This window comes from Hylobates moloch, unplaced genomic scaffold, assembly GCF_009828535.3.
Source record: "Hylobates moloch isolate HMO894 unplaced genomic scaffold, HMol_V3 SCAFFOLD_14, whole genome shotgun sequence".
Lineage (NCBI taxonomy): Eukaryota > Metazoa > Chordata > Mammalia > Primates > Hylobatidae > Hylobates > Hylobates moloch.
This window is the reverse complement of record NW_026652289.1, coordinates 1,734,861-1,760,066: the sequence shown is the minus strand read 5'-3', so window position 1 is coordinate 1,760,066 and position 25,206 is coordinate 1,734,861. Positions and strand designations below refer to the sequence as shown.

Here is a 25,206-nt window from a genome sequence, read left to right as displayed (position 1 = left end):
GCAGGTCCACGGGACAGACGCACCAATACTCTGCTGCTCGGACTAAATCCTGTGTCCCAGAGGACTGAAGTGGCAGGAGCAACACAGAAGGGGGCCAGGGTGGGGGGCACTCCCTAAAAACCCAGCACGGAAGACACCCAGGGAAGGATGGGAGGGGAGCACGGAGCGCAGGAGCCTCATGCAGGTGTGCGTTTCACACAGAGGGGCCAAGGTCGCCCTTCTCGAAGGCAGCCCCGCTTTCTCCCCGGGCCCTCAGCACCCAGTGCAAGTGGAGGGCATGCGACGGGCAGGGCAGCTGTGGAGGGCAGAGAAGGCCAAGACCTCCCCTGCGGGGCAGGCCTGTGGGCACAGTTTTAGGACACAGCCTGGTCCGTTCTGACAGCCACAGGCATTTAGTCTGGAGACTGCCCAGGCATCCCATGATGGGTCAGAGGCCCACTTTACCCGAAAAAGCCAACCTGCCTCCCAGCATTCCAAGCAGTCATGTCGACACCACTGAGATGAAACACAGGAACACACAGCATATTAAATAAATGCAGGTATTAAACCGTTTTATTGGAAACTGGTTAAAAATTAAGGCACTCCAAGCTTTATGGTTTCCTTGAGGTTACAGTTTTGTGGCTGCTCTTAAGTGTATTTCAGAAAAAAGCAGATGGACTAAGACCAATCTTACAGACGTGGGTTTCTACGCTGAACGCAAGGATTAACTACACTGTATTTAACAACCAAGCTCTACCTTCAGCTCAGCAACCTACATTCAGGAAACTGATTTTGCATACACACTACTGTATTCATACAAAGTTCGTTAAAGTCTATTACAAAGGTTCTTTTATGAATAAACAATACAAAGTCCAATTTTGATGGCTGCTATAAAATACTTAGGAATCTCTGCAATACTTTACTACAAATACAAATGCCCAAGAAGTCAGGGAAATCAGCCTGAAGAACTGGGTACAGGTTCTGTTCTTTGTGAAAATTTCAGCCTAGGAATGTTATTCCCGGTACAGATGTACACAGTCAAAATGGCTTATCAAGCTGTTTGATGAGTTCTTAAAGTGTTCTGGATCAGTGATCTGCCTGTGCACTTTAGTTCACGCTGAAGACAGTCTTCTCAGTTTTCATGACTGTCAAGTGTGAAAATGGAATGCATCATTGATCTTAGGTGCTGCTGACCTACTTTCCCAAAGCAAAATGTTTTAAAATTCAAGGCAATCTGGAATGGGGACTATTTTCAAACTTCCTCAGGCAGCACTTTTCAGTGACTTCCCCGCACACTGCTTTCCCTGCCACGAAGTGCTTGGTCTGCTTATTAAAGCCACGTATCCTGATTTTACAGAAACGTGGGGCAGGTCCAGCAGTGCCACTGGAGAGCTCCCAGAGAAGCCCACTCAGAAGGAAGTGCTCAGATCACCCTCGAGCCAGAGCGGCTGGAAGCTGGACTGGTCCCGTGAGGCAGAGGAGCACCGGCGCCTGCTGGGTGGTGTGGGGAGAGCCCTCAGCTGGCTCTGGACACACTTGCTTCCGAGGCAGACGGCCCACAGCCGGGCCTGTGGACGGGCCTTTCTTTCTACTTGGGGTGGACCCCGTCCCCACGATCCCTCAGTGGCCACCCCCCAGACAGCCCAACAGGCAGGGAGAGGCCTGCAGGCACTGAGGATGCCAACAGGGCTGGAGAGAGCTGCAGCGTCCTGCCCCGTCCTCCCCACACCGCTGGCACACGAGCAGTCAACTGGTGCTGCAGAGGCAGGCCAAACACCACGTTTATAATTCAAACTTCCAAGGGAAAAAGAGTCTCATGTTCTAGTAAAGATACAAATTTTTAAAATTGTCCAAAAAGGGCCTGAATTTTTATATGAAAGTTTTCTGGTGAAATCTTTTAAGTAGGGAGGAAAATCCAGCAATTTTTTTTTTTAAAAGGTTTACCTATTCCCCAATGCTATTTAATACAATTGAGGTTAGGAAGTAAGTCCTTATCAGACTGTGTACTGGAGCCCCGTGTCATCAGCAAAAGCCATGTGAGTCAACAGGTGTGAAGACTCAAGACGCGCACACAGACACTGTCCGTGGTTTTATGGGGAATGATGAGGGCTGGTCAATTCTCCTCACGACAAAAGTCAAACCGACTTCCCTGTGTTGCGTGTGAAGCTTGTTAGTGGACAGACAGGAACGCAGGGTTCTGCTGCTGCCCCAGGAGAATGACAGCCACAGCGCTGGGTGCCGTCAGGCGGCTTCGTGTGCAGTTAGCGTTTTACAAACTGAGAAGAGTATAAAAAAGCCCAAACCCCAAAGATTTCTTACTTCAAGTGACTAAATCTAGACACAGAGATGAACAGGAAATAGAAGGTCACCAGTTTGCAGGACGAGAGGAGGACTGTCCTTCAGGGGCAGCTCTCCGGCCACCTGTCCTGGAAGGCTGGCAGGTTCACTGGTCAAGGTCAGGAGACCGCGATGGCCAAGTGGTCTCCCGGCCGGGCTGTGCTGCGGAGTGTGCACCTCGCAGGAAGCGTCAGGACTGACGTGCTGGAGCGCTTTAGTTGTTTTCAAACCTAGCATATGGGTTTTCTTCTTTAAACAGGCCTGAAAACAAAATAAACTTGAATCTTCATTCATTCAACCAGAAACAAAATCTTAGAAAGCCATACAAACCAAGTTTCATAAGAAGATTTACTGAGGACATAGCAACAACGGGTGTTGTAAGCAGGCTCTCATACTGTGCTTAACCTTTTTTGAAGTCAAACCACTTTAAACTTTAAAACTGAAATAAAATTTACTAGAAACAAGAACTCTAACAGATCCTAAGAGATAAACACTTATTTCCTGATGCTCGGCGAAGAAACGAAATTTGAGGCAAATATTTCTTTCCACAGTGGTTGGCTAGTTCCACAGTGGATGGCTAGTTCCACAGTGGATGGCTAGTTCCACAGTGGTTGGCTAGTTCCACAGTGGATGGCTAGTTCCACAGTGGATGGCTAGTTCCACAGCGGTTGACTAGTTCCACAGCGGTTGGCTAGTTCCACAGTGGATGGCTAGTTCCACAGTGGTTGGCTAGTTCCACAGTGGATGGCTAGTTCCACAGTGGATGGCTAGTTCCACAGTGGTTGGCTAGTTCCACAGTGGTTGGCTAGTTCCACAGTGGATGGCTAGTTCCACAGTGGTTGGCTAGTTCCACAGTGGATGGCTAGTTCCACAGTGGATGGCTAGTTCCACAGTGGATGGCTAGTTCCACAGTGGATGGCTAGTATTAAACAAAATAACCTTACTTTGTGCTTACACCTGCTCTTAAACCTTTGGAATTGAGGCTACAGAAAGAACTAAGATGACCATTAATCTAACTCTCGCGTACTCTGACAGAACTGGGATACAATGTGTATTTGACCATAAGAGTAAACCCATGGTACTTACCCAAAGACCAGGAGTCTTCCCTTCACACTGCAGAAACACACGCACATACACACACACTCTCTCCCTTTAGTTATTTTTTTTTTTTTGAGACGGAGTTTTGCTCTTTGCCCAGGATAGAGTGCAATGGCGCAGTCTCGGCTCACTGCAATCTCCACCTCCTGGGTTCAAGGCATTCTCCTGCCTCAGCCTCCGGGTAGCTAGGATTGCAGGCACCCACCACCATAACTGGCTAATTTTTGTATTTTTAGTAGAGACGGGGTTTCACCATGTTGGTCAGGCTGGTCTCGAACTACCAACTTCAGGTGATCCACCCACCTCGGTCTCCCAAAGTGTTAGGATTACAGGCGTGAGCCACTGTGCCTGCCCTCTCTCTCCCATTAAAAATCTGTATTGTACACCAAAATTATCTGCAGCGATTACAACAAAGCTACTCACTGCATGTGTTCTGGGGGCTGGGTGGAAGAGGAGGCGGGGAAGCAGAGGGATGGTGAGGAAGGGCCTAGCCATGTTTCCTTCTTGCCTGTCAAGCAGGCATCAGGCTTTGGGAGATGAGGCTCAAAGTCGGTTTTGGGAAAGAGTCATCAGATACCAGCAAGGAGACTGGTTAAGGTCTTACTGAAAAACTCGCTCCTGAGTCTACTTCCAGTTTAGAGGGGAAAACCAAAGCCAAAAGAGGGGTTTTTGCGTGCGTGCTGGTATTTTATATAACTGCACCAGGTTGACTCACATGCTTTCTCCCACTCTCCCATCAGGAATTCCTGGGAATTCTTCTAACTAGCCGAGGCTTCCCAAAGCACAGGCCATTCAATGGCTTTATTACAAACTGGCACAAGAAGCTCATTTCATCAATGCAATTAAAGGGCCAAATTAACCACCAAAATGGCAGGTGCAAGTCAATCAGGGCCCTGACACAGAAGACACGGCTCCACCAAGAGCCTGGCCGGCCGCCCACAGCCTCACACCCGCTGGGAGTCGGGGCACAGTAAAGGTGGAGCAACTTTAAACACAGCTTGCGCTTGGTGATAACAGGTGCTGGGCAGTGTGTGCGTGTGTGCGTGTGTGTGTGTGCGTGTATCCACCTTGTCTTTTATTTACATTAACATTAGTCTGGCCGGGTGTGGTGGCTCACGCCTGTAATCCCAGCACTCTGGGAGGATGAGGCGGGCGGATCACGAGGTCAGGAGATCCAGACCATCCTGGCTAACACGGTGAAACCCCATCTCTACTAAAAAATACAAAAAATTAGCCAGGCGTAGTGGCGGGCGCCTGTAGTCCCAGCTACTCGGGAGGCTGAGGCAGGAGAATGGCGTGAACCTGGGAGGCGGAGCTTGCAGTGAGCTGAGATCGCGCCACTGCACTCCAGCCTGGGTGACAAAGCAAGACTCCGTCTCAAAAAAAAAAAAAAAAAATTAGGTGCCAAAAAGCTCTTTTTGACTCTTACATTTCAGGGAAAGCACACTGCCTCCAGCCAAGGCCTGCACAGACGCTGCTGGGCCCATGTTCCACGTACACAGGCATGCACTCGCTGAGAAGGGCAACCCTGGTGCTGCTCCTTGTGACAGTCGCACGCAGGTACCCGGTCACCACCCACTCCAGACACACACCAGGAAACACAGGCAACGGAGGGGCTGGGGCAAGGACAAGGCAGCAGTGAAGAGAACCCAGAAAGTCAGCGCCCAAGCACGCAGCACTCAGGAGACTAATGGGTGGAAATACATAGGAAAAAGCCTCCATCAGCCAACGCAGCCTCACGCCCCCAAGCCAACACTTCGAGACTGGCAGGACTCACATGGCCTCAGGTCACAGCACAGTCACACGGAGGTGACTTTCCAAGAAGGCCAGAACTGACAAGGAGGGGACGTCCCGGCCAGTGGGCAGAGCTACCCAGCGTTTACAGCCCAGGGCGCCAGCAGCATGGGGCTTCTGCTGCCCCCATGAAAGGGAACCAAGCCTCTGGGGGCTACAACGCCAATCACCTGCACCTGACAGAGGCGCTGCTCACAGTGGCTGCTGGGCTTTGCAGCCCATCCCCCACCTGATGACCAAAACAACCGCAGTGATGTCATCATGCCCCCAGTGGGTGGGATCCTAAAATACCACAAATATATGATATTTCCTAAAACAAACAGAAGACTCAAAACACGTGCATTAGTCAGAAAAGGCTCTGAAATTTTCCAGTTAGGTTTAGCCTTTAATACACTGCTTCAAGGAAAGCACCGTGGGCGCAGGACAACAGATTCCTGAGGCCCACGGCTGCCGTGAACCCAGGACCACGCGCCTCGCACAGGCGAGGAGTCAGTTCCCACCACGTTCATGACACCACACAACCACAAACCCAGCACGGGAGACACCAGACTCTCTGCGGACTTTAAAATCAGGACAGAATCAACGAAGCACGGCTGGGTGGTGATGTTCAGTGTTAAGCAGTGAACGTCACGTGGTTTGGGGGAGTATAGATAACGTAATGTGCATTTCCAATTCACTCCAACTAAATAAAAGGTTCACACTTGGCAAATACATTCATTCTGGCTCCTTCAAAGCTCCTCTCCAAAACCTCTCCAGACACAACTAAACAAGAACAGAACACCGCGGCTGGGCGAGAAGGAGCGGGGCTGGCGCTGGGGAGTGCTTGGAAGGAGCGCCTGCCACACTCAGAAGATGGCAACGAGCAACGCTCCCGAGGATGAGGGGCCGCCCTGAAACGCGCAGCACCTCGGCTACGCAGGCGCGCACACAGAAAGCCAAACATGACGGCAGAACAGCTGCAGACTTCCGGCCCAGAAGTCTTGGGACTCGATAAGCCAACAGGTATCTGAGAAAACAGACTTCATGAAGACGAGTGGCTGAGATAAAAATATTCTTAGCAGTGAGTTCACCACAGCACCACTGGGGACAACTGCCAGCTGCTCCTCTCTGGAGAGACGTCCTTCTGTTCCGATGGATGAACCCACAGCGCAATCTCAGGCCCCACTGGCACTAACGAGGACCGAGACAGCGTGCCATCGCCTCCCAACCAGTCAAAAAGGAGGCATAAGCAGTCCCCTTACCGTATTTTTTTCTGATTTCATCATGTCTTGTCTTCATCTCTGCCCTCCTAAAACACAGAGGAACATTATTAGCACCGAACTACAGCGCACGGTGTAACTGCTAGACGCGCCCTTCCATGTCCCTCAGTGGGGGCTCCCCTCCAGTGGCTTCCCTCCAGTTCCCGGAGTGAAACCAGGGTGAGGACAAGCTTGGTCATCAGGCCACATACCCACCAGGACAGGCAAGGTGACAACAAACCCAGTCTTCAAAGGCCGTTCCAATGTATTATTCTACTCTTTTCAATAAAAGCAATTCAAATGCCCAATACCGTGATTTTTAAAAAGCTTTTTTTATACAAAGAAAACACAGTAAAAATCATACACCAGGTTCTGAAGATTAAGGTTAGGGAAATGAGATTGTCAGCTTTTACTTAGTAGCATGTGACTTCGAGGTGACTACATGGAAAATCTGTCCCGCTTCCACCCTCGCCCACCGCCAACGTGACAGTTGGCCCCTCAGGTCCTCTCCTTTGCCAGGTGTGGATTACACCACCTCCTCCTGGGGCTGCCCCAGAGCCCCAGCACACACTCAGGAGAGTGCTGTGTCACCAGGGAAAGGGCGACAGGAGAGCTGACCCAGCCACAGTCAGACGCTCTCCCCTCTGAGCCTCAGCTTGCTCTTGGCAAATGCTGGGCCTGGACGAGCCGCCTTAGCAGCCGTCACACACCCGTGACACCGCGCACAGACTCAGCCTTACTGCAACGATGGGAGGAGACCGGGCGAAGAAGCCTGTGGAAGCAAGGTTCACAGCCACTGCTAGGTTCCCATCACAGTCTCTCCCTCTCTACCACGACCTAGAAGATCCCCTGGGCACTACACACATTCTTAATTTCTAAAAACTGAGGAAAACTCAGGATGTATCCATGTGATTTCCACGGCCTTACAGATCTGAATCCCCTCGAAGTAACCTCCTTCCCAGCAGGCATCGCCGCGACCTCACCGCTCCTCCTGCCGTATCCGCCTCTCCTCCCGCTCGCGCATGGCCTTCTCCTCACTCCTGTCCGGCTTCCGGCTCCGCTTCCTCCTGCAGCAGCAGCAGCAGCAGATGGCAATGCCCAGGAGGACGGTTCCCCCGACCACCGACATGGTGATGATCAACGCCTCAAAGTTCACTGGAGATTCAAGCACCTGGAGTTAGGGCCGCCCCAGACACAGAACCCACCCAGCACAGCAGCCTTCCCTCGTCCCTGGGGAACAACCTCAGGACACAGGAGCTCCTGGGGTGTGGAAAGCCTGTGGCCCTGCCTCCACCCCACAGGGTCCCGCCCTCTCCGAGTCTCCTTTCAGCCACATGTTCCTATCTGTGATTTAGAATTTAGTAACAATTTATAATATTAACCATAATGAACCGAAGTGACAGGGTAGTCTGTTGCAGTTGAGTTTGAAAAGGTATTTCAAGCCTGAGAAAAGTTAACTAACCAAAATTCCAAGCTACATATTCAGACTCTCATAAGACATCCTAAACTCATAGAAATGGAGGTTAAGCCTGATGCAGCTTTGTTTTTGATTTAAACCAAAGTCAAGAATATTACAATGATTGACAAGAGAAACAGACTCTCAGGGCACATACTGGCGGCCAGGTTCGAAAGGAATGACCGTGCAGGAGCGGACGAGGCAGAACAAGACGGGATCATCTTCAAATCTGAGTATTCTGAGGACCTCGGGGTGGAAGAACGGCTGACCCATCAGTCCCAAACCCTGTTATGATTTCCTTAACCAGCCTTCAGACACACATGCACATTTAAAACAGATCTTACTATTCTTTTAAACTTCTTTTGAAGATCTATACATTAAAATCAGCCGAGATTTTTCCATTCAGTTCAAACCAGAGCCAATTAAAAAAATACCCTAAAACTACTTTTGCAAATGTGTTTTCAATCATGCAGTTCAAACAGCCTCCTTGGCTGGACACAGTGGCTCACACTTATAATCCCAGCACTTTGGGAGGCCAAATCGGGAGGACTGCTTGAGCCCAGGAGTTCAACACCCGCCTCGCCAACAAAGTGAGACCCACCCCCGCCCATCTCTACAAAACTGTTTAACAAATTAGCTGGGTGTGGTGCATGCACCTCTGGTCCCAGCGACATGGGAGGCTGAGGTGGGAGGATCGCTTGAGCTCGGGAGGTTGAGGCTGCAGTGAGCCGGGCCTGCACTATTGCACTCCAGCCTGGGCAACAGGGCAAGACACCATCTCAAAAAAAAACAAAAAACACCCAGCCAGCCTCCTGAAGATGGCTTTATAAGCAAACTCCCCTGGGCAGTAGATTACCACATGATTCACTCTTTTTAACTACAGTTAATAGCTGTGCCACCACCACAGGTGACACCCTCTGACCTCCAGGGGCTGGGAGTTGAACACTTGCTGCACGCCTGGGCCCTGGTAAGGAGGCCGACGGCCAGGCCTCTGGGGCTCCCGCAGCCTCAGCCCCCTGCTGCCCTGGACCCTGAGATCCGTTTCTAGTGGGTTACTCGTTTAACGGAACTCATTTCTTAGTTTATTAAAATAGTCTGAAAATCAGGAATAGGAGGTTACATCTGATCAAATGCCTTTTGAGCTTTTAATCCTGTGTTTTTTCCTCTGCTGACCTGTTCTGGAAGCGTAGAATTGCAAAAATTATAGTAATAGGCACAACTACAGAGGGGACCTTCACTGGCAGAAGATGTCATTTTTTGACTGGAGAACTCCAGAAAAATCAACTAAAAAACCCAATCAGATCAACAAGATGGCTGGCCCTAAAACATATCTACCCCTCAGATAGCTTTTCTGATTAGCAGCTAAAACTAGTTAAAAAACAAACAGAAATCCTCTCACAACGGGAAACGAACTTTGGGCTCCTTTTTGCTGATTCTACAAGGTAAAACCCATGAACTTGAACTTGAACCAAAGGCTGCGGGAGAGGCCTGGCAAAGCGAGGCATCTCTGCCTCTGGACAAACGGCCAGTGCTGTAGACATTTCATCTTCCTTCAAGTAAGCGTGTTTTTCAGGTCATTACAATTAAAGCTCCAAAATAATTTTGCCTAGAACTGGATAAAATCGTTCTAAGGTTATTTGTAAGAATAAACAAGGACCTGTGGTGCAAGACCTAAAACTGGTATCATGTGCGCCATGGCATCTGGTGAAACCAGGAGGGCCCTGAGGGCCCAGCAGCCACAACTTCTCCTCCCAACTCTTGCTCCCGTGGACAAGGCTGGACAAGGTCCCAGCTCAGATAGCCTCTTCCTCCTCCTGGCAGGGCCAGGTACACTTCCTGTTTCTCCCGGAGGAGCAGGTGTCAGTTCCCTCTCAGCCTCAGAATTAACCAAACAAGCCCATCGCACCCCACCCTCCTGTCACGAAATGGCTGCCTCCCCGAGCCCTGTTCCCCTGCGGGACCCTGTGTGGCGTGTGGTGTCCCCTCCCCGCTGTGACTGTGACTAGTCACCTGCTGTTGCTCTCATGTGCAGGGCTGGGTGTTGTGTGTCCATCCACTTCTGCAGCCTATCGTGGGAATTCCATTTCACAAGAGAATTGTCAAAAACACCCACCCCTTGTAAAGGTGCTCAGCATGATCGGCTAGTCACTGCAGAAATGCAGATGAGAAGCACAGGACACCACTACACACCCACTAGATGGACTGAACTGAGGGTGACTGGTTACCCTAAACGTTGGGAAGGATGTGGAGCAACCAAGTCCCACATTGCCTGGGGGAGGCCAAACTGGTACAGCCACTCCAAAAACATTTGACAGACGTACTAAGGCTAAACACAAATATGCTCCGTGACACAGCAACTCCACTCCTACGCTCCTCCAGAAGTGAGCGCCTGTGCCGGCGCCAACACAAGACCACTCACAGCAGCACCAGAAAGACTGAGACGTCCCCGAGCAGCAGCACCAGAAAGACCCAGAACAGTAGCACTAGAAGGACCCAGACATAGCTGAACAGTAGCACCAGAAGGACCCAGGCGTCCCTTAGCAGCAGCACTAGAAGGATCCGGGCGTCCCTGAGCAGCAGCACCAGAAGGACCCAGGCATCCCTGAGTGGCAGCATGGCTGAACAGCTGTAGAACACTGCACAAGACAGACAACTGGTACAGGCAACCGACATGAATCTCGGGCACATGCTGAATAAAACATCCAATAAAGCACAGGATTTCCTCCACATAAAGGCGGGAACCAGTAACACTAATCTGTGGTGACGGGAAGTCCAGTCAGTGGCTCCCGCGGGGGTCCTGACAGGAACTGGGCCTTCTGAGAGTCCTGGAAGTCCTACCTACTTTGCTGAGTGGTGATAACCTGTATACGTATGCAAAAATGCACTGAATATATGTAGGCACACACGTGTGCATTATGTAGGCTATAAACCGCGGTCCATGTACGCACACACGTGTGCATTATGTAGGCTATAAACCGCGGTCCATGTACGCACACACGTGCATTATGTAGGCTATAAACCGCGGTCCATGTACGCACACACGTGTGCATTATGTAGGCTATAAAACCACAGTCCATGCAGAGAGAGACTTCAGATGTGTGCACTTCATCAGAAGCTACATGCCATTAAAAACACCTCCAGAACGGGTGCTCCGAAGGGCAAGGCTCCCCAGGTCCAGGAGCTGTCTCTACAGAGTGGTCATTAAGAGAAGTTCCATGGAAGGGATGAGGCAAGGTGGAGGCAGGCATGACCAGGCCCTGGGCAGACATGACAGGAACATACAAGACATGATGGGCACATGCATGTTCACAAACACACATGCATCACACACAGTACACACATCACACATGAAGGTGCACACACACCACCACCACCCCCTGCCAGACATCCCACACTACAACCACCACCACCACACAAACTTTTGAATTCTCTAGGGCCTCAACACCAGCAACAAGTTGTTTCAGATGGAGGCTGATAGATTTTGAAATGGAAATCAATTAGAAGAGCAACAAATAAGACGTAAGTTGCAGAGGGATCCAAGATGCAAATAAACAAAAAGAATCATCAAAACACCTTAAGAAAATATTGCTCCTTTACAAAGCTTAGGAACCCTATGTATTACCCCAAAACCTGAAGCCTAAAAGATTAATAAATTCAACTACATAATAATGAGTTCCAGGTTACAAAACACACCACAAACTGATTTAAAAGGCAAACTAGGGGGCCAGGCACAGTGGCTCACGCCTGTAATCCCAGCACTTTGGGAGGCTGAGGTGGGCAGATCATGAGGTCAGGAGATCGAGACCATCCTGGCCAACATGGTCAAACCCCGTCTCTACTAAAAAATACAAGAAATTAGCCGGACGTGGTGGCGTGCGCCTGTAGTCCCAGCTACTCAGGAGGCTGAGGCAGGAGAATGGCGTGAACTTGGGAGGCGGAGCTTGCAGTGAGCCAAGATAGTGCCATTGCACTCCAGCCTGGGCGACTGAGCGAGACTGCGTCTCAAAAAAAAATAAATAAAATTAAAAAAATAAATAAATAAATAAAGGCAAACTAGGAAACAACTTGAATCTCACAAGAGCTGATTTCCCTAATTTAAAAATGCCCGCAAAATCAAATATACAAAGATACGCACACAAAAAAAGAGGGCTGTGGATTCTTAAGCTGGGAAAACTGGAGATTCTAGGGGAATTCACAGGTGAGTTTCAGGGGTGACACATGAACAAAACATACTGAGCAGAGAAGTCAAACATGCTGCCTTCGAACTCGCCCTTTCCCCCACACCTTCTGTAACGTGGTGAGATAGAGCTCAGTGCTGGGGCTGATGACCTTGAAGGAGGTCCTCCAGATTCCCCAGGGAGCCCCAGGGCTGCTTTCCCGGTCACCAGATCACCCCTGACTTCCCACCCTCTCCCTGGGAGTCACAGAGCGATTGGCAGCACATTTTCTAGCAACTTCTGCTAACTGAGCACATAATATACTATTTTCTTTTTTTTGAGACAGAGTCTCGCACTGTCGCCAGGCTGGAGTGCAGTGGCATGATCTCGGCTCACTGCAACCTCCGCCTCCCGGGTTCAAGCGAGTCTCCTGTCTCAGCCTCCCTAGTAGCTGGGATTACAAGTGTGCGCCACCACGCCCACCTAATTTTTGTATTTTTAATAGAGATGGGGCTTCACCATGTTGGCCAGGATGGTCTCAATCTCCTGACCTCGTGATCCACCCGCCTCCACCTCCCAAAGTGCTGGGATTACAGACGTAAGCCACTGCGCCTGGCCCATACTACTATTTTCAAAGAAGCATCGATTTTGCAAGCAGCAAATGAAAACAGTGACTTACCCCAACAAACTCCCCAGCGTGCAGAGCTCAATTTACAAAGGGAAGCAGGTGGCAAGACGCTTGTAACTGGGTAGTCCAGACAAGCCTTGTTAGTGTTGCACCAAAGACACTGAAAGAGACCGACATTAAGCAAGCGTTAGAAACACAACAGAAAACCCAAAGAACTGTCCAGGCTCTGCCCACAGCCCACCAGTGCTGCCATCGCTCTGCGGATGGCTGTAAAGGCTCAGCCTCCCTCCCCACACCTCGTCTCGGCCTTCACCCTCACCACCCTTCAGTCCACACCCAGCACAGCGGCCGGCAGCCCTGTCAGCTCTCCACGGACTCATCCAAGGCCCGTGTCACTCAGACCTCTTCCACAACTCACCCTGCTGAGGCCACGGGGCCTCTGTGCTGCTCCTGAGTGCTGCCAACCCCACCTCCTGCTCACAGCCTCAGCTCAGCCTGCCTGTTCTACCTGGAGTACTCTCCCCATATCTGTGTGGCTCCCCACTGACTGGATGAGCCCTGCCTCGATCAACTGACTGGACACAACCACCTGCCTCCACCCCCTCCTCACCTCCTGTGAGGTTTGCTTCCGTAGACCTCTCCTCCCCACGTGCTGGGCACCTGTGCACTTCACTGGCTGAAGTATCCCAAGAACACAGGACACAGCCTGGCCCATCACAGGCACTCATTGAGTTTGTGTTGAATGGACTTGGGTGGGCATGGTCATCATTTGTAGAAATGACCATGCTTCCTACCTCTGACCTTCACAAATGCACCAAGTTGCACAGCTTGAAAGATGATGCAACTATGGCTCAGCCTGCCCTAAACCGAGAGCTGGAGAGAACCTCATGGATGCTCTTGTCTGAGCCCCTCGAACGTCAGTGGTGAGGCCGCAGTGGTGTGGAGATAACACCATCACACCCATGTGTGTGTGTGTAAGAGCCCAGAGCTGGGCCCAGCTCATGCCACAGCGGTACATGACGAGGCCTGAAAGTGGTCTGTGAGCCAGGCACTGAGGGCGACAGGGAACAGCCTAGCGCGCAGGCAGGTGGCACAGGAAGGGGTGAAAGAACTGTCGTTAGGGCCAGGCGCGGTGGCTCACGCCTGTAATCCCAGCACTTTGGGAGGCCAGGAGGGCGGATCACCTGAGGTCGGAAGTTCGAGATCAGCCTGACCAACATGGAGAAACCCCGTCTCTGTTAAAAATACAAAATAAGCCGGGCGTGGTGGCGCATGCCTGTAATCCCAGCTACTCCAGAGGCTGAGGCAGGAGAATCGCTTGAGCCCAGGAGGCGCAGGTTGCGGTGAGCCGAGATCGTGCCACTGCGCTCCAGCCTGGGCAACAAGAGCGAAACTCCGTCTCAAAAGGAAAAAAAAAAAAGAACGGCCGTTCGGCAGCACCTCATGCGCTAGCCCAAGTCCAGACCCAAGTCCAGACTGCCTGTTACTCCAAATCTCCACATTAACAGTGTTACTGACTTTTCAATAGGATAGAAAGTCATGACGTTTTTGGCCCAGGTTAGGGCTGAAGTCTATTACAAAAAAATATTAATTACAATGTCCCTTAGGCCTTCTTTCCCAGGGCTACTTATACAGTGACCACTTTAGTGTCGTGTTTAAGTGGTTTCCAGCATAATGTAACAATTAACAGTTAAACCCTGTTTATTCTGGTCATTCGGGAGTATCTTATATTTCAGGGGTTTTGCTTGCAATTAACGATTTTTGGCTAATCCTCCCTTTTCAAGTGGCTCAAGTTGTAAATGTCTGATTTTCCATTTTTCCATGACAGTGGTACCATGAGCAACAAGAGCGCATTGGGAGGACACGGCATTCTCTTCTCTGGTTGTTGTGCTGCTTTTCTGATCGATGAAGTAACATGCACATAGCAAGCAGCTCGGGCAGCAGCGCGGAGACACACAGTCCACCACAGCCTCAGCACAGAGACACACACAGCCCACCACAGCCTCAGCAAAGCGGAGACACACAGCCCACCACAGCCTCAGGAGCATGGACACAGCCCACCACAGCCTCTGTTCCAACACGCAGGGTCCTCTTGTGGCCTCCCAGGCACTGACACCTCCTTCCAGAAACCTCCTGTGTGCCCAAGAGCACACCCACACACGCCTGGAGCTAGCTGTAAGGCAAGCCGCCCTCTTCACCACCCTGTCTGGGTTCAGAACTGGAGTCAGGCCTTCAGCCCTTCTGGACTGGCCCCATCCACAATGACCTGGGCAAGTCCCTCGGCCACCTCATCCACGAGATGGCTGTCACCACCACAACCCGCCCAGGGTGGTGAGGGTTACACAGGGCACTACGGCAAAAACGCACTCTAGGCTACAAAGCCACATACAATAGTGAGCTATGTTTAAGGCTGAAATGACTTCCAACAGAAAACTCCAGAGATTAAAAAGAAGCACCATCTAGAAAATGCACCAGGCCCAGGCACGTTAGAGCAAGTTCAACATCACCAATGTCAAGATCTGAACCACAGAAACAGCGTCTTTCAATTTTTAATCAGCAAATAGAAGTATCCACTTACGTCCCACAAACTGACAAGGTGTGTCTCAAACCTACGCTACTGTCTCTTGGAGGAAGAGCAGTGCTTTAAGAACATGGCTCACGCCTTAGAATGGAAATCATCGAATACATCTTTCTCAGCCTCCTCATATCATCAGACTTCACTGCCAGGGAAAGGAAGCCTCTGGCCCTGCAGTTCTCAACACCTGGTAAACCCCTGACTGGAAGGGGCCTCTCAGGAATCCTAAGAAAAAGGCCCCACAGGATGCTGTTTTCTGCCTCACCACTCCCCGCTGCCGTGGGCCTTCCCTCAGGTTTCCCGCGCTGATTTCATAGCGCCGCGAGGAGACTTGGGTGCTGCCAAACCAAGAGCTGCGCGGCAAGGCAAGCTCAAGAGGTGCCAGCCAGGCTGGCCCGGAAGCAGGCCACCACGCAGGGAAAGCCAAAGAACCCTGTGCACATGTTTTTGTTTTTTTTTTTTTAAAGACAGTTTTTTGCTCTTGTTGCCCAGGCTAGAGTGCAGTGGTGCAACCTCGGCTCACTGCAATCTCCGACTTCAGTTTCAAGAGATTCTCCTGCCTCAGCCTCCCAAGTAGCTGGGGTTACAGGCACCCGCCACCACACCTAGCTAATTTTTTTGTATTTTTACTAGAGATGGGGTTTCACTATGTTGGTCAGGCTGGTCTCGAACTGCTGACCTCGTGATCCACGCGCCTCGGCCTCCCAAAGTGCTGGGATTACAGGCGTGAGCCACCGCACCCAGCCCTGTTCACACATCTTTAACAAGACCTGCACTGTGGCGCTGCTTCCCCACCACGGGCCACGGGTGCTCCTTCTCCCGGGTGGACATCTGCATCAGACTCCATCAGACTCCATCAGGAAGGCACCCCGGGGAGTCTCGGGCCCCACCTCATGCCGTGGAGGCTTAGGGAACTTTGCTCCAGACCGCTACCCTCTTGTTGAAGGTCACACAGGTATTTAAAAGACCTGGGGACAAAATCCAAACCTGAGCCCCAGGTCAGGACCAGAGAGTGTTATGGACAGCCTGGCCCACCCGCCCAGAGGGCTGGTGTCTCTCTCTCCTTGCTCTGCCCCTTCCAATCCTGTGTGAGGAGCTCAGAAAGCAGCCTCTGCTGCAGCCCCTGACAGCCTGGGAAAACACGGGCTCACAGCCTTGCTTTACGGACAGCCCAATTTCTCGCTATGGGCCTCGTTAGGAAGGCTGGCCCCGCAGTGCTGGCCCCATCTGCACAGGAGTGAAATCACGGATACTGACCATGCTCAGACAGTAATTGCAGTTTTCATGAGAAGGTTTAACATACCTGAAATGGCTAAAATAACATTTGATAATGATTCCAAAAAACATTCCCCCAAATCCCAAACAACAGAGCCCTCCACACATCCCAGCGACTCCCTGGACCTAGAGAAAGCCCGTGTGCCTTTGGACGGTTTGGACGGCACTCTAGTCTCTGGTCCGCGTGCTACTTACGGAGACATTCTTCAGGCACTCTTCACAGGTTTTGTTTGTGTTCTGAGAACAAGCTGCAGGAAAGAGGCAAGAGACAAGTCAGTCACTAAGAATCAGGCAGTGTAAATATTAGTCCAGCAGGGCAGGGTGGGCACCAGTGAGGGGTGTGGCATCAAGAACCTCTGATGTGGAATTACCAAATGAAGGTCCTCTTCCTGAACCCTGCTGGTAACAAGCCTTCTTCAAGACACGTGGAGCGAGTGCTCAGGAAGCCCGCTGCAGGCAGGGCACTGAGAGTGTAAACCCGCAGCTCCTATCCACAAGGGCTCTTCAGGGAGAGAAGAGTCCCAGCACAGAAGGCTGTGTTTCAGATCCCTCTGTGAGAGGAGGTATGCCCTGCGGCTGTGTAATCACCAACCACGAACCCGCTGGGACCTTCCGCTCATCAGCAGGCACTCTTTTGGGAACCCAAGAGCCTGCACCCAAGGCCACAGCAATGCCAGCGACACCGCCACACAGCACACTTGTGTCTTCAGACTCACCTACAGATCTCATGTGACAAAGCAAGGTCTCAGTCCCCTGGCAGCCTCACCCCAGACTGGGCTATGCTCCCTGTACCAACCTGTACCAAGGGAGAGGCCTGGCACACCAGCCTGCTCCAACCACACAGAACACCCTGAGACTCTGCCCACTACTCGAAGTGCTGCTACTAAGGAAGGGGTCAAACTCCACGCAGCCAAAAGCTCTGGAACTCAAGCCAATCAGAAGCAAGAGCGACTGCACGAATAACTTCCAACACGCAACCAAGCTGACCGCCTACTCCTCCGATCCCGTAACACACACACACACACATACACACACACACACACACACACCCCCACAGTGCACACTGAAAAGAGCTCTGTGCTCATCACCAGTCACCAGAGAAATGCAAATTAAAACTCCAATGAGAGATGACTACACACCTACTAGAATGGCTAAAATTAAAGAGAATGACAATACCAAATGTTGGCAAGGATGTACAGCAACAGAACTCTCACACAGTGTTGGTGGAAGTGTAAATGGCTCAACCATTTGCAAAGAAGGTCTGGCAGCTGCTCCCAAACAAACATGCGACCACCTATGACTCAGCAATTCCATTCTTAGTATTTCATCCAGGAGAGAGAGAGCCTGCATCCACAAATGGACCTGCACAGGAACGCTCTGTGACAGCCCCAAGCTGAACACAGCCCAGATGTCACTCTGTAGGAGGGTGGACAGACAGACTGGAACACTCACACGATATCAGCAGGGCATCAAGAATAGCAAACATGCAGCTCTCGTATGAAGGGGTCTTCTGGAAAAGGCATTCCAAACACAAAAGGCTATTTTTTGTTTTTTTGTTTTTTTTTTTGAGACAGAGTCTCGCTCTTTCAACTCAGGCCGGACTGGGGCGCTATCTTGGCTCACTGCAAGCTCCGCCTCCCGGGTTCATGCCATTCTCCTGCCTCAGCCTCTCGAGTAGCTGAGACTACAGGCGCCCGCTGCTGCGCCCGGCTTATTTTTTGTAATTTTAGTAGAGACGGGGTTTCACCGTGTCAGCCAGGATGGTCTTGATCTCCTGACCTCGTGATCCGCCCGCCTCGGCCTCCCAAAGTGCTGGAATTACAGGGGTGAGCCACCGTGCCCAGCCAAAAGGCTGTTTCATGTGTCTCTCCTTTAGAGGTGAGCTATGTGGCTGTGCAATCACTAACACTGTTCAGCAATAAAAAGAAATGAATTGGTCTATGTAAAACATGGACGAGTCTGAAGCACATCATGTGAGTGAAAGACGCCTTCCACTAAAGACCCTACCGTGTAATTTCGTGGCCATCCCGCTCTAGAAAAGGTGAGACTCACCTATGGAGGGAGGGGGGCAATGGCTGCCTAGGGGCGGCCATGCGTCGGGGAGGCTGAATCTTCCAGATCGAGGGTCTGTCTCGGCCGCGGCTATGTGGGTGTAACTCACTGAACAGCACAATTAAGTTTCCCACATTTCCCTGTATGAAAAATGTATCTCAAAAGAAAAAACAAGACAACTGCTGAACTCTGGTACCTGACAGGCATGGTGAAGGCAGGAGAGCACGCTCATGTCTGTGACTGACGCTCACGTCTGTGACTGACACTCACTCAGGCGTGGAAGGCTGTGGGGGACACCTGGACAAATGCAACACGGCAAAGTATGGCGACACGGCTGAAGTGGCGGGTATACAAGCGCGTACAACAAAATCCTTCAGCTTTGCTGTACATGGGAAGAGCTTCATGATGAAATGGAGGGAAAAGAGCTTCAGCTTTAACTTACAATTTCACTCATTACGTTTACCAAGAGGGACCAATAATACATCGAGTACATTGTTGTGATCCTTCTATTTAACAGTGTAGTTCTACACTCCACTTTTCTAAATAAATCTCCACTTTATTTGAAATGAAAGCACGTTTTGTCACATGTTCTATAGCAATTATCACTAAGTAGTACTTTTCTCAGAGTCTCTAATGATGTGCTATTCGGTTTATGGAGAAGTTTCTTTTAAGCCACTTTAGATACTTGAAACAACAGGCTGTATTCAGCCCCAGGGAAGCAAAGAAAATTGACAACCAGTGAAAAGCCTTAATTTCTTAAATCACTGCTGAGAAGCAGGGTTACAGGAAACTTTGATGAGAACAGCACTGCTGACGTTCCGAAGTCCCCAGAGACTTGGCACTGTGGGAGGAAGGAGCAACTGTGGGCTGATGGTGGGCAAAGACCCTCGTGGTGTTGCGATGTGACGGGCACCATGATGAACTCTTGGTTTTAAAATTCAACTCCTAGCTCTGTCCACTGAAAGGGCCTAGAAAGGACAACACCCAGCAGCAGAGGTGTATTCTTGGTGCCCAGGTCGTGATTTCTAGATGCTGTTCCCCATCAACAGGAAGCAGGGCTCCTCAGAGAAATGGCTGATTCCAGAAGTGGGGCAGAAGGTGGACAAGACGAGCCACAGACAGTGTGCAGTGCCCAAGAGTGGCACAGACATGAACGAATGGCAAGAGGACCCAGAAGCCAGCCTGGAGGGAGTCTTTCTGGCCAAATCTGGGCCAACTGAACATCAAAATAAATGATAACAGTCATGAATTCTAACCCCTAGAAGCCATACTGACATGAAATAAAGAGAAGGCCGAGTGGCAAATGCTGAAGAAGTGATGAGTTGAGAAGCCTCCATTTTACAATCATCACAGCCAACACTAATGCAGGCAAGAACTCCCTGAAGATGCCAAGTCCGCTGGATCTGCCCCCGAAGATGCCAAGACCACTGGGTCTGCCCGTGGACTGACAAGACAGTCTCAAAGCACCTCCCCACAGGTGAGTCATTACTCATGGAGAGAAGGCGGCATCTTCCAAGAGATCAGTTATCTCCACCATAACCCAGAACAACATGATGGGACGAAGTGACAGCACGTGCCTCCCATGGAGGATGCTGAGAGGACAGAATCACTGCACCGTGCTCCTGCCAAAAAGCACCTGAATCGAATCAAAGGAAACACCCGGTAAGACCCACTGAGGGTCCTTCCACAAACTGGCTTTCTGAAAACAAAGAGGAACTATTCTAGATCAACGGAGATTAAAGAGACACAACAATTAAATGCAACTTGTGATCCTGGATTTCAGGGGGTAGGGGAACAGGACATTGTTGGGGTAACTGGTAAAATTTGTATACAGATTATAAGTTAAATCAGGTATTCAATGTTATATGTCCGGATTTTGATAATTATATAAATTTCAGTTATGTAGAAGAACAGCCTCCTTCTTAGGAGATAAACTCTGAAGAATGTAGGGATAAACGGTCACAATAGTAACTTACTCTCAAATGGTTTGGTCAAAATAACAACAGGCAATACAATTGTGATTGTCAATTTACAATACATTTTAAAACTATAAGTAGAGATAGAGTCTTGCTATGTCACCCAGGCTGGTCTTGAACTCCTGGCCTCCAGCAATCCTCCCACCTCGGCCTCCAAAAGTGCTGGGATTATAGGTGTGAGCAACTGTGCCCAGCTGAATCAATTTCTAAAAATAAATAAAACACAAACAATTGTATTATAAATTTAAAAAATAACAAGGAGATCTAGAGAGAGTGCTAAGGCAAACAGAGCCAATGTTGAGAACGGAAGGGCATCCAGGACTTCATTGCACTATTCCTTCAACTTTCTGCACCTCTGAGGTCTTTCTAAATACAACCTGGGCAAGGAGACACAGCGTGTGCCCAACACACCCACTCGAGTCCTTTCTGAAAAGTCATCTATGAGGAAGGGTGCGTGTGCTTCCTCTCCTCAGCCCAACAGTGGCTACAAGTGACAGGGATGATGCCATTCTCGTTCATGGGGATTTTCATTTTTAAAGCTTCTTTCTGATAACTAGGTCTTGTGTGAACTAAAAGAACTGAGCTCCAAAACACACACCATCAACTCCATCTACCCCCAGACCTCTGGATTACCGGTCAGTCTGAGTCAGCGGAGAGGCATGAGAGGAAGAGGGAGAGAAAAACCGCCCAACATTCCTCCTGCTCCCAGCAGGCCAAGAACAGAGCGGGCTTTCAATAAGGGGGAAAACACCAATGTTTACAGTCCTCGTGAAAATAACATCAAAGATGAAAAAAGGTCATTCTATTCTATCCTTTGAAAACACATCATCTTGCATAGTAAGAAAAGAAAGGCCAGGTGCAGTGGCTCACACCTGTAATCCCAAAACTTTGGGAGGCCGAGGTGGGCAGATCACCTGAGGTCAGGAGTTCGAGACCGGCTGGCCAACATGGAGAAACCCCATGTCTACTAAAAATACGAAAATTAGCCAGGTGTGATGGCACACGCCTGTAATCTCTGAGGCAGGAGAATCACTTGAACCTGGGAGGCGGAGGTTGCAGTGACCTGACATCACGCCACTGCACTCCAGCCTGGGCAACAGGGCAAGACTCCATCTCAAAAAAAAAAAAAAAAAAAAGAAAGGCATGAATCATTTGTTACTGCTTCAGAGACAAGCAGTGTTTATTTCTCTAAGAGATCACTATCTCTTATCTCATCACAAGATACAGAAAAACCATGTGCTAGAAAACCAGAGATAAAAACTGCCCTTGTGTTGCTTAAGTCTAACACTGAATGTGACTGCCCCGACTTCTCGGTCCTATGACTGCAAGGCTTCAACTTAGACTCCATTTATCAATTTTTAAAGACCTTTCAGTCTCATTTGTTTCAGAAATTAAAGGAAAAACAACAACAACAAAACAAATAACGTTTTCTTCTGTCAGGATACACCAACCCTCCATGACCCATTTGAGTGCTTTCTTGAAGTTTCAGGTGAGTCAATAAACGCACTAAGCACAAAGGAACACACCAGCAAGTGTAAGTATTTCCTCGTCATGCTCCTGTCACACCGCAGGCCACTGGCTGCAGTCTCCATGCTCATCAGCAGAATGAGTGGCCAAAGGGGCATGACACCCACTCTGCACTGTGACAGCGGCATGGAGAACAACTACACTGTCAATTCCAGGTGAGAAAAGAGGGCAGATATGGAGACAAAAAAATGTCCTTGGAAACTCCACTATTTCAAAAGAAAGAGTTGAAGACTAGTAGTACATATCAACACTGTGAACCCTGTGTACACTGTAGCACTCTGTACAGTTAGAAAGCCACGCTTCTCAGGGTGACAAGGGCAGAACTACGATACCCCCTCCACATCGGGGGTCCCTACTGTAAGGAGCAGCTGAGTGGGACCCACCACCTCGGGGACCTGCACTGGCCACCACTGCGCCAGCCCTCAGACAGCAGTCCAAGCTCCTTTTCGGGGTCGTCTTTCCTCCAGATGAAGCTCTTGGATTGAGTCTGACCCCATACACAAAGCGTGGTCCAAAAGCCCTATCCAGGTTTAACTTCAAGAATCTTGCTCTAAAGATCTTCAATACACCATGGGTTCAAGATGCTTAAAAGTGTTGGATTTGGATTGGTGTAATGTATTCTTTAAATTCACACAGTGTCCTTGTAAAGGAGACAAAACGTTTTAAACATCAGTACTGTGGTCATATTCCTGTAACCATGACAAGGAGTAAAAATCTCACACTAAGCAAGTACTCTGTGGGAAGAGGGGAGTTCTCCAGGCTATAAATAGCCCCTCTCTCCAAGGACAAGGGGCATGCAGACACCAAGGGCGCCTGGGCAGTGAATGCCAACATGACACGGCACCATTCTTCCTATTCCAAGGGGTCCTCAGTGAGAGAAACAACAGTCCACCCACCAGGACTTGGTGATTACTGTAAGTGGAAGCAACCAAGTGCAGCCTCCAAGTGGAGAAGGAAGTGCTTTTCAGCTGACACACCAAATGGCAGTTCTGGATTAATTCCCACACTGTCCACTCCACTTGCCCACACCCATCTCTGCACCCTTCAGGAGTGCAGAGCAGGAGCAATCAGTCAAACAAAAACAGAAGTGCAGAGCAGGAGGAATCACAGTCAAACAAAACCTCATGGTTGTTTTCCTGACACTCTCGCTTTAACAATGCAAGCAAACACACCCCCGAGCCACTGATACAGTTTCCAGTGAATCACACACTCTGCCGGCAGACGCCCATTCTGTTTGCGGAAACGTACTCACTGCACATTTGTGCTTAGAACTCAATCTGGGCCAAAAGTTCCCAGTACAGTACCACTGGCCTCTTTGATTAACAAACTTCAAGGCAGCTGCATTGCTAACGTCACAAACACTAAGTACACTTGGAGGCAGGTAAGAAGAAACATAAATAATCCTGCATCGGAATAAATATTCCATAAGTTCACAAAAAGAAAAGGTGCTCTACTATGCTGAACAGACCCTGACAGAGCCTGGGCTAACAAGAGCTGGGAAAAGTATTCGCCCCTCAAGCTGGGCCCAGGTCAACCCTAATTGTAAGGGTCAGGAAACTGAAGTTAAGGTGGCACTATTCCCCACCAGTAGTGGTCACCTGGAAACTCTACACACGGAAGCCAGCATGACATTCTGAAACGGGTCCAACCATGACACTCTCCAGCTTAGAACCTGCTGGATTTTCCCGCAGCCCACCAGGCCCTGGAGGCCCAGCCCCACAGGAAGCCACCCTCTATAAACACTCCCTGTTTCTGGAACTCTGAGTCTCCTGTCATGCACTTTCCTCCCCCAGCCCCCGAGCCCTCACTGCTTCTTTCTTGGTCAGCCTCCCGGGGACTCAGCTCCTCTTGGACAGGAGCTCTGTCTGTCGGTCACCACCGTGGCCGCAGGGCCTGGCGCAGACGGGATAAACGATGAAGAATGCCACCTGCGGGTCTGGACAGCGTAGAACCGCAATCAGCTTGCTTCAAAATCAGATGCTACAGCCTGGTTTTGGGGACGCCTTCCTTTCTAAGGCATAAGATAAGTGCGAGCGTTCGCTGCTGCGCACGGAACTGCGGCCGGGAGGGAGTGGCGGCGTGAAGGCCGGCGGCTATAGAGACACACCGGCCGCGGCCCCCATCACCCTCCAGGGGCCTGGGGACGCCATCCCGGCCCGCCCCCGACCAGCTGTGCGACCTCGAGCACGTCGTGAGCCGGCTTCTCGGCTCGGGATGGAACCCGAGAAGAGCTGTCTGGGGTGGCAGTGAGGCTAAGGGAGGCCGCAGGTGCCAAGCGTCCCGCCTGCCGGGCGAGGGCCAACCCGCGGCCACGCGCGAGGAGCGGCCGCAGCGACTGGACAAAACAAAGACAAAGACAAAGACAGCTCTTCCCCGGCCCCGCGCCCCAGCCGCGACGGCAGCTCCCGCGGCCGCCAGACCGGCGTGACCCTCGAGGAGCCTCCGCCGGGGCGCTGCCTGCGACCGTGGGCCCAGGCCGCCCGCCGAGCCCAGCGCCCTGGCCGAAACCCCGACCCCGACCTGGACCCACCAGCCGCCCCGCCCCCTTCGCGGCCCCGCCCGCCCCGGCACCCTCACCCGCTCCGGGAGGCTCCTGCGCGGCGGCCACCGGGATGAGCAGCAGGAGCAGCGCGGCGCCACCGAGGGGCAACCTCCAGTAGGGCGTCGGCCCGCGGGCCACTCCGGGGGCCATGGTCGGCGGGTCGCTCTGTCAGTCAGTGGGGCTTTACAACTCCGACTCTACCACAAGCAGTCTCCGCCCGGAAGAGCCGCGGCGCCGGAAGTGGACCTGCGGGGCGGGGCCATGCGAGTGCGCAGCCTCAAAAAGCAGCTCGCCCCGCCCCCTCGCCATCCGCCCCGCCCCCTCGCAACCGGCTCGCTTCCCGGGGCGGCTGAGGCTCAGTGCGCCTGCGCGGCGCGGATGGGCGCGTGACCGTGGGGCGAGGAGTGACCGTGGGGCGAGGAGTGACCGAGGGGCGAGGAGTGACCGAGGGGCGAGGAGTGTCCGAAGGGCTCGCCGCGGCTCCTGCGCCTGCGCGGCGGGGAAGGGCGACCGGCTGAGGGGACTAAGGGAGCGCAGTGCTTCGGTAGCGGAGGTCACGGTGGCCTCCATCC

The 25,206-nt window shown here is 51.2% G+C and overlaps 1 protein-coding gene across 2 annotated transcripts; it reads right to left on the bottom strand.

The window, feature by feature from the left end:
- Positions 1-525: 525 nt before the first annotated feature.
- Positions 526-24,862, bottom strand: PTTG1IP (PTTG1 interacting protein). 2 transcript variants are annotated; one of them, XM_032176120.2, is made up of 6 exons: positions 24,670-24,862; positions 16,733-16,785; positions 12,739-12,847; positions 7,430-7,601; positions 6,450-6,496; positions 526-2,577 (listed from the first exon to the last, which is right to left on the bottom strand). In XM_032176120.2, exons 1-6 carry the CDS (start codon positions 24,782-24,784, stop codon positions 2,531-2,533), a joined length of 543 nt encoding a protein of 180 aa, XP_032032011.1. In that variant the 5' UTR covers positions 24,785-24,862; the 3' UTR covers positions 526-2,530. The 2 variants fall into 2 exon arrangements, with proteins under 2 accessions (XP_032032011.1, XP_032032012.1); XM_032176121.2 differs by lacking the exons at positions 6,450-6,496; positions 7,430-7,601; positions 12,739-12,847.
- Positions 24,863-25,206: the final 344 nt, after the last annotated feature.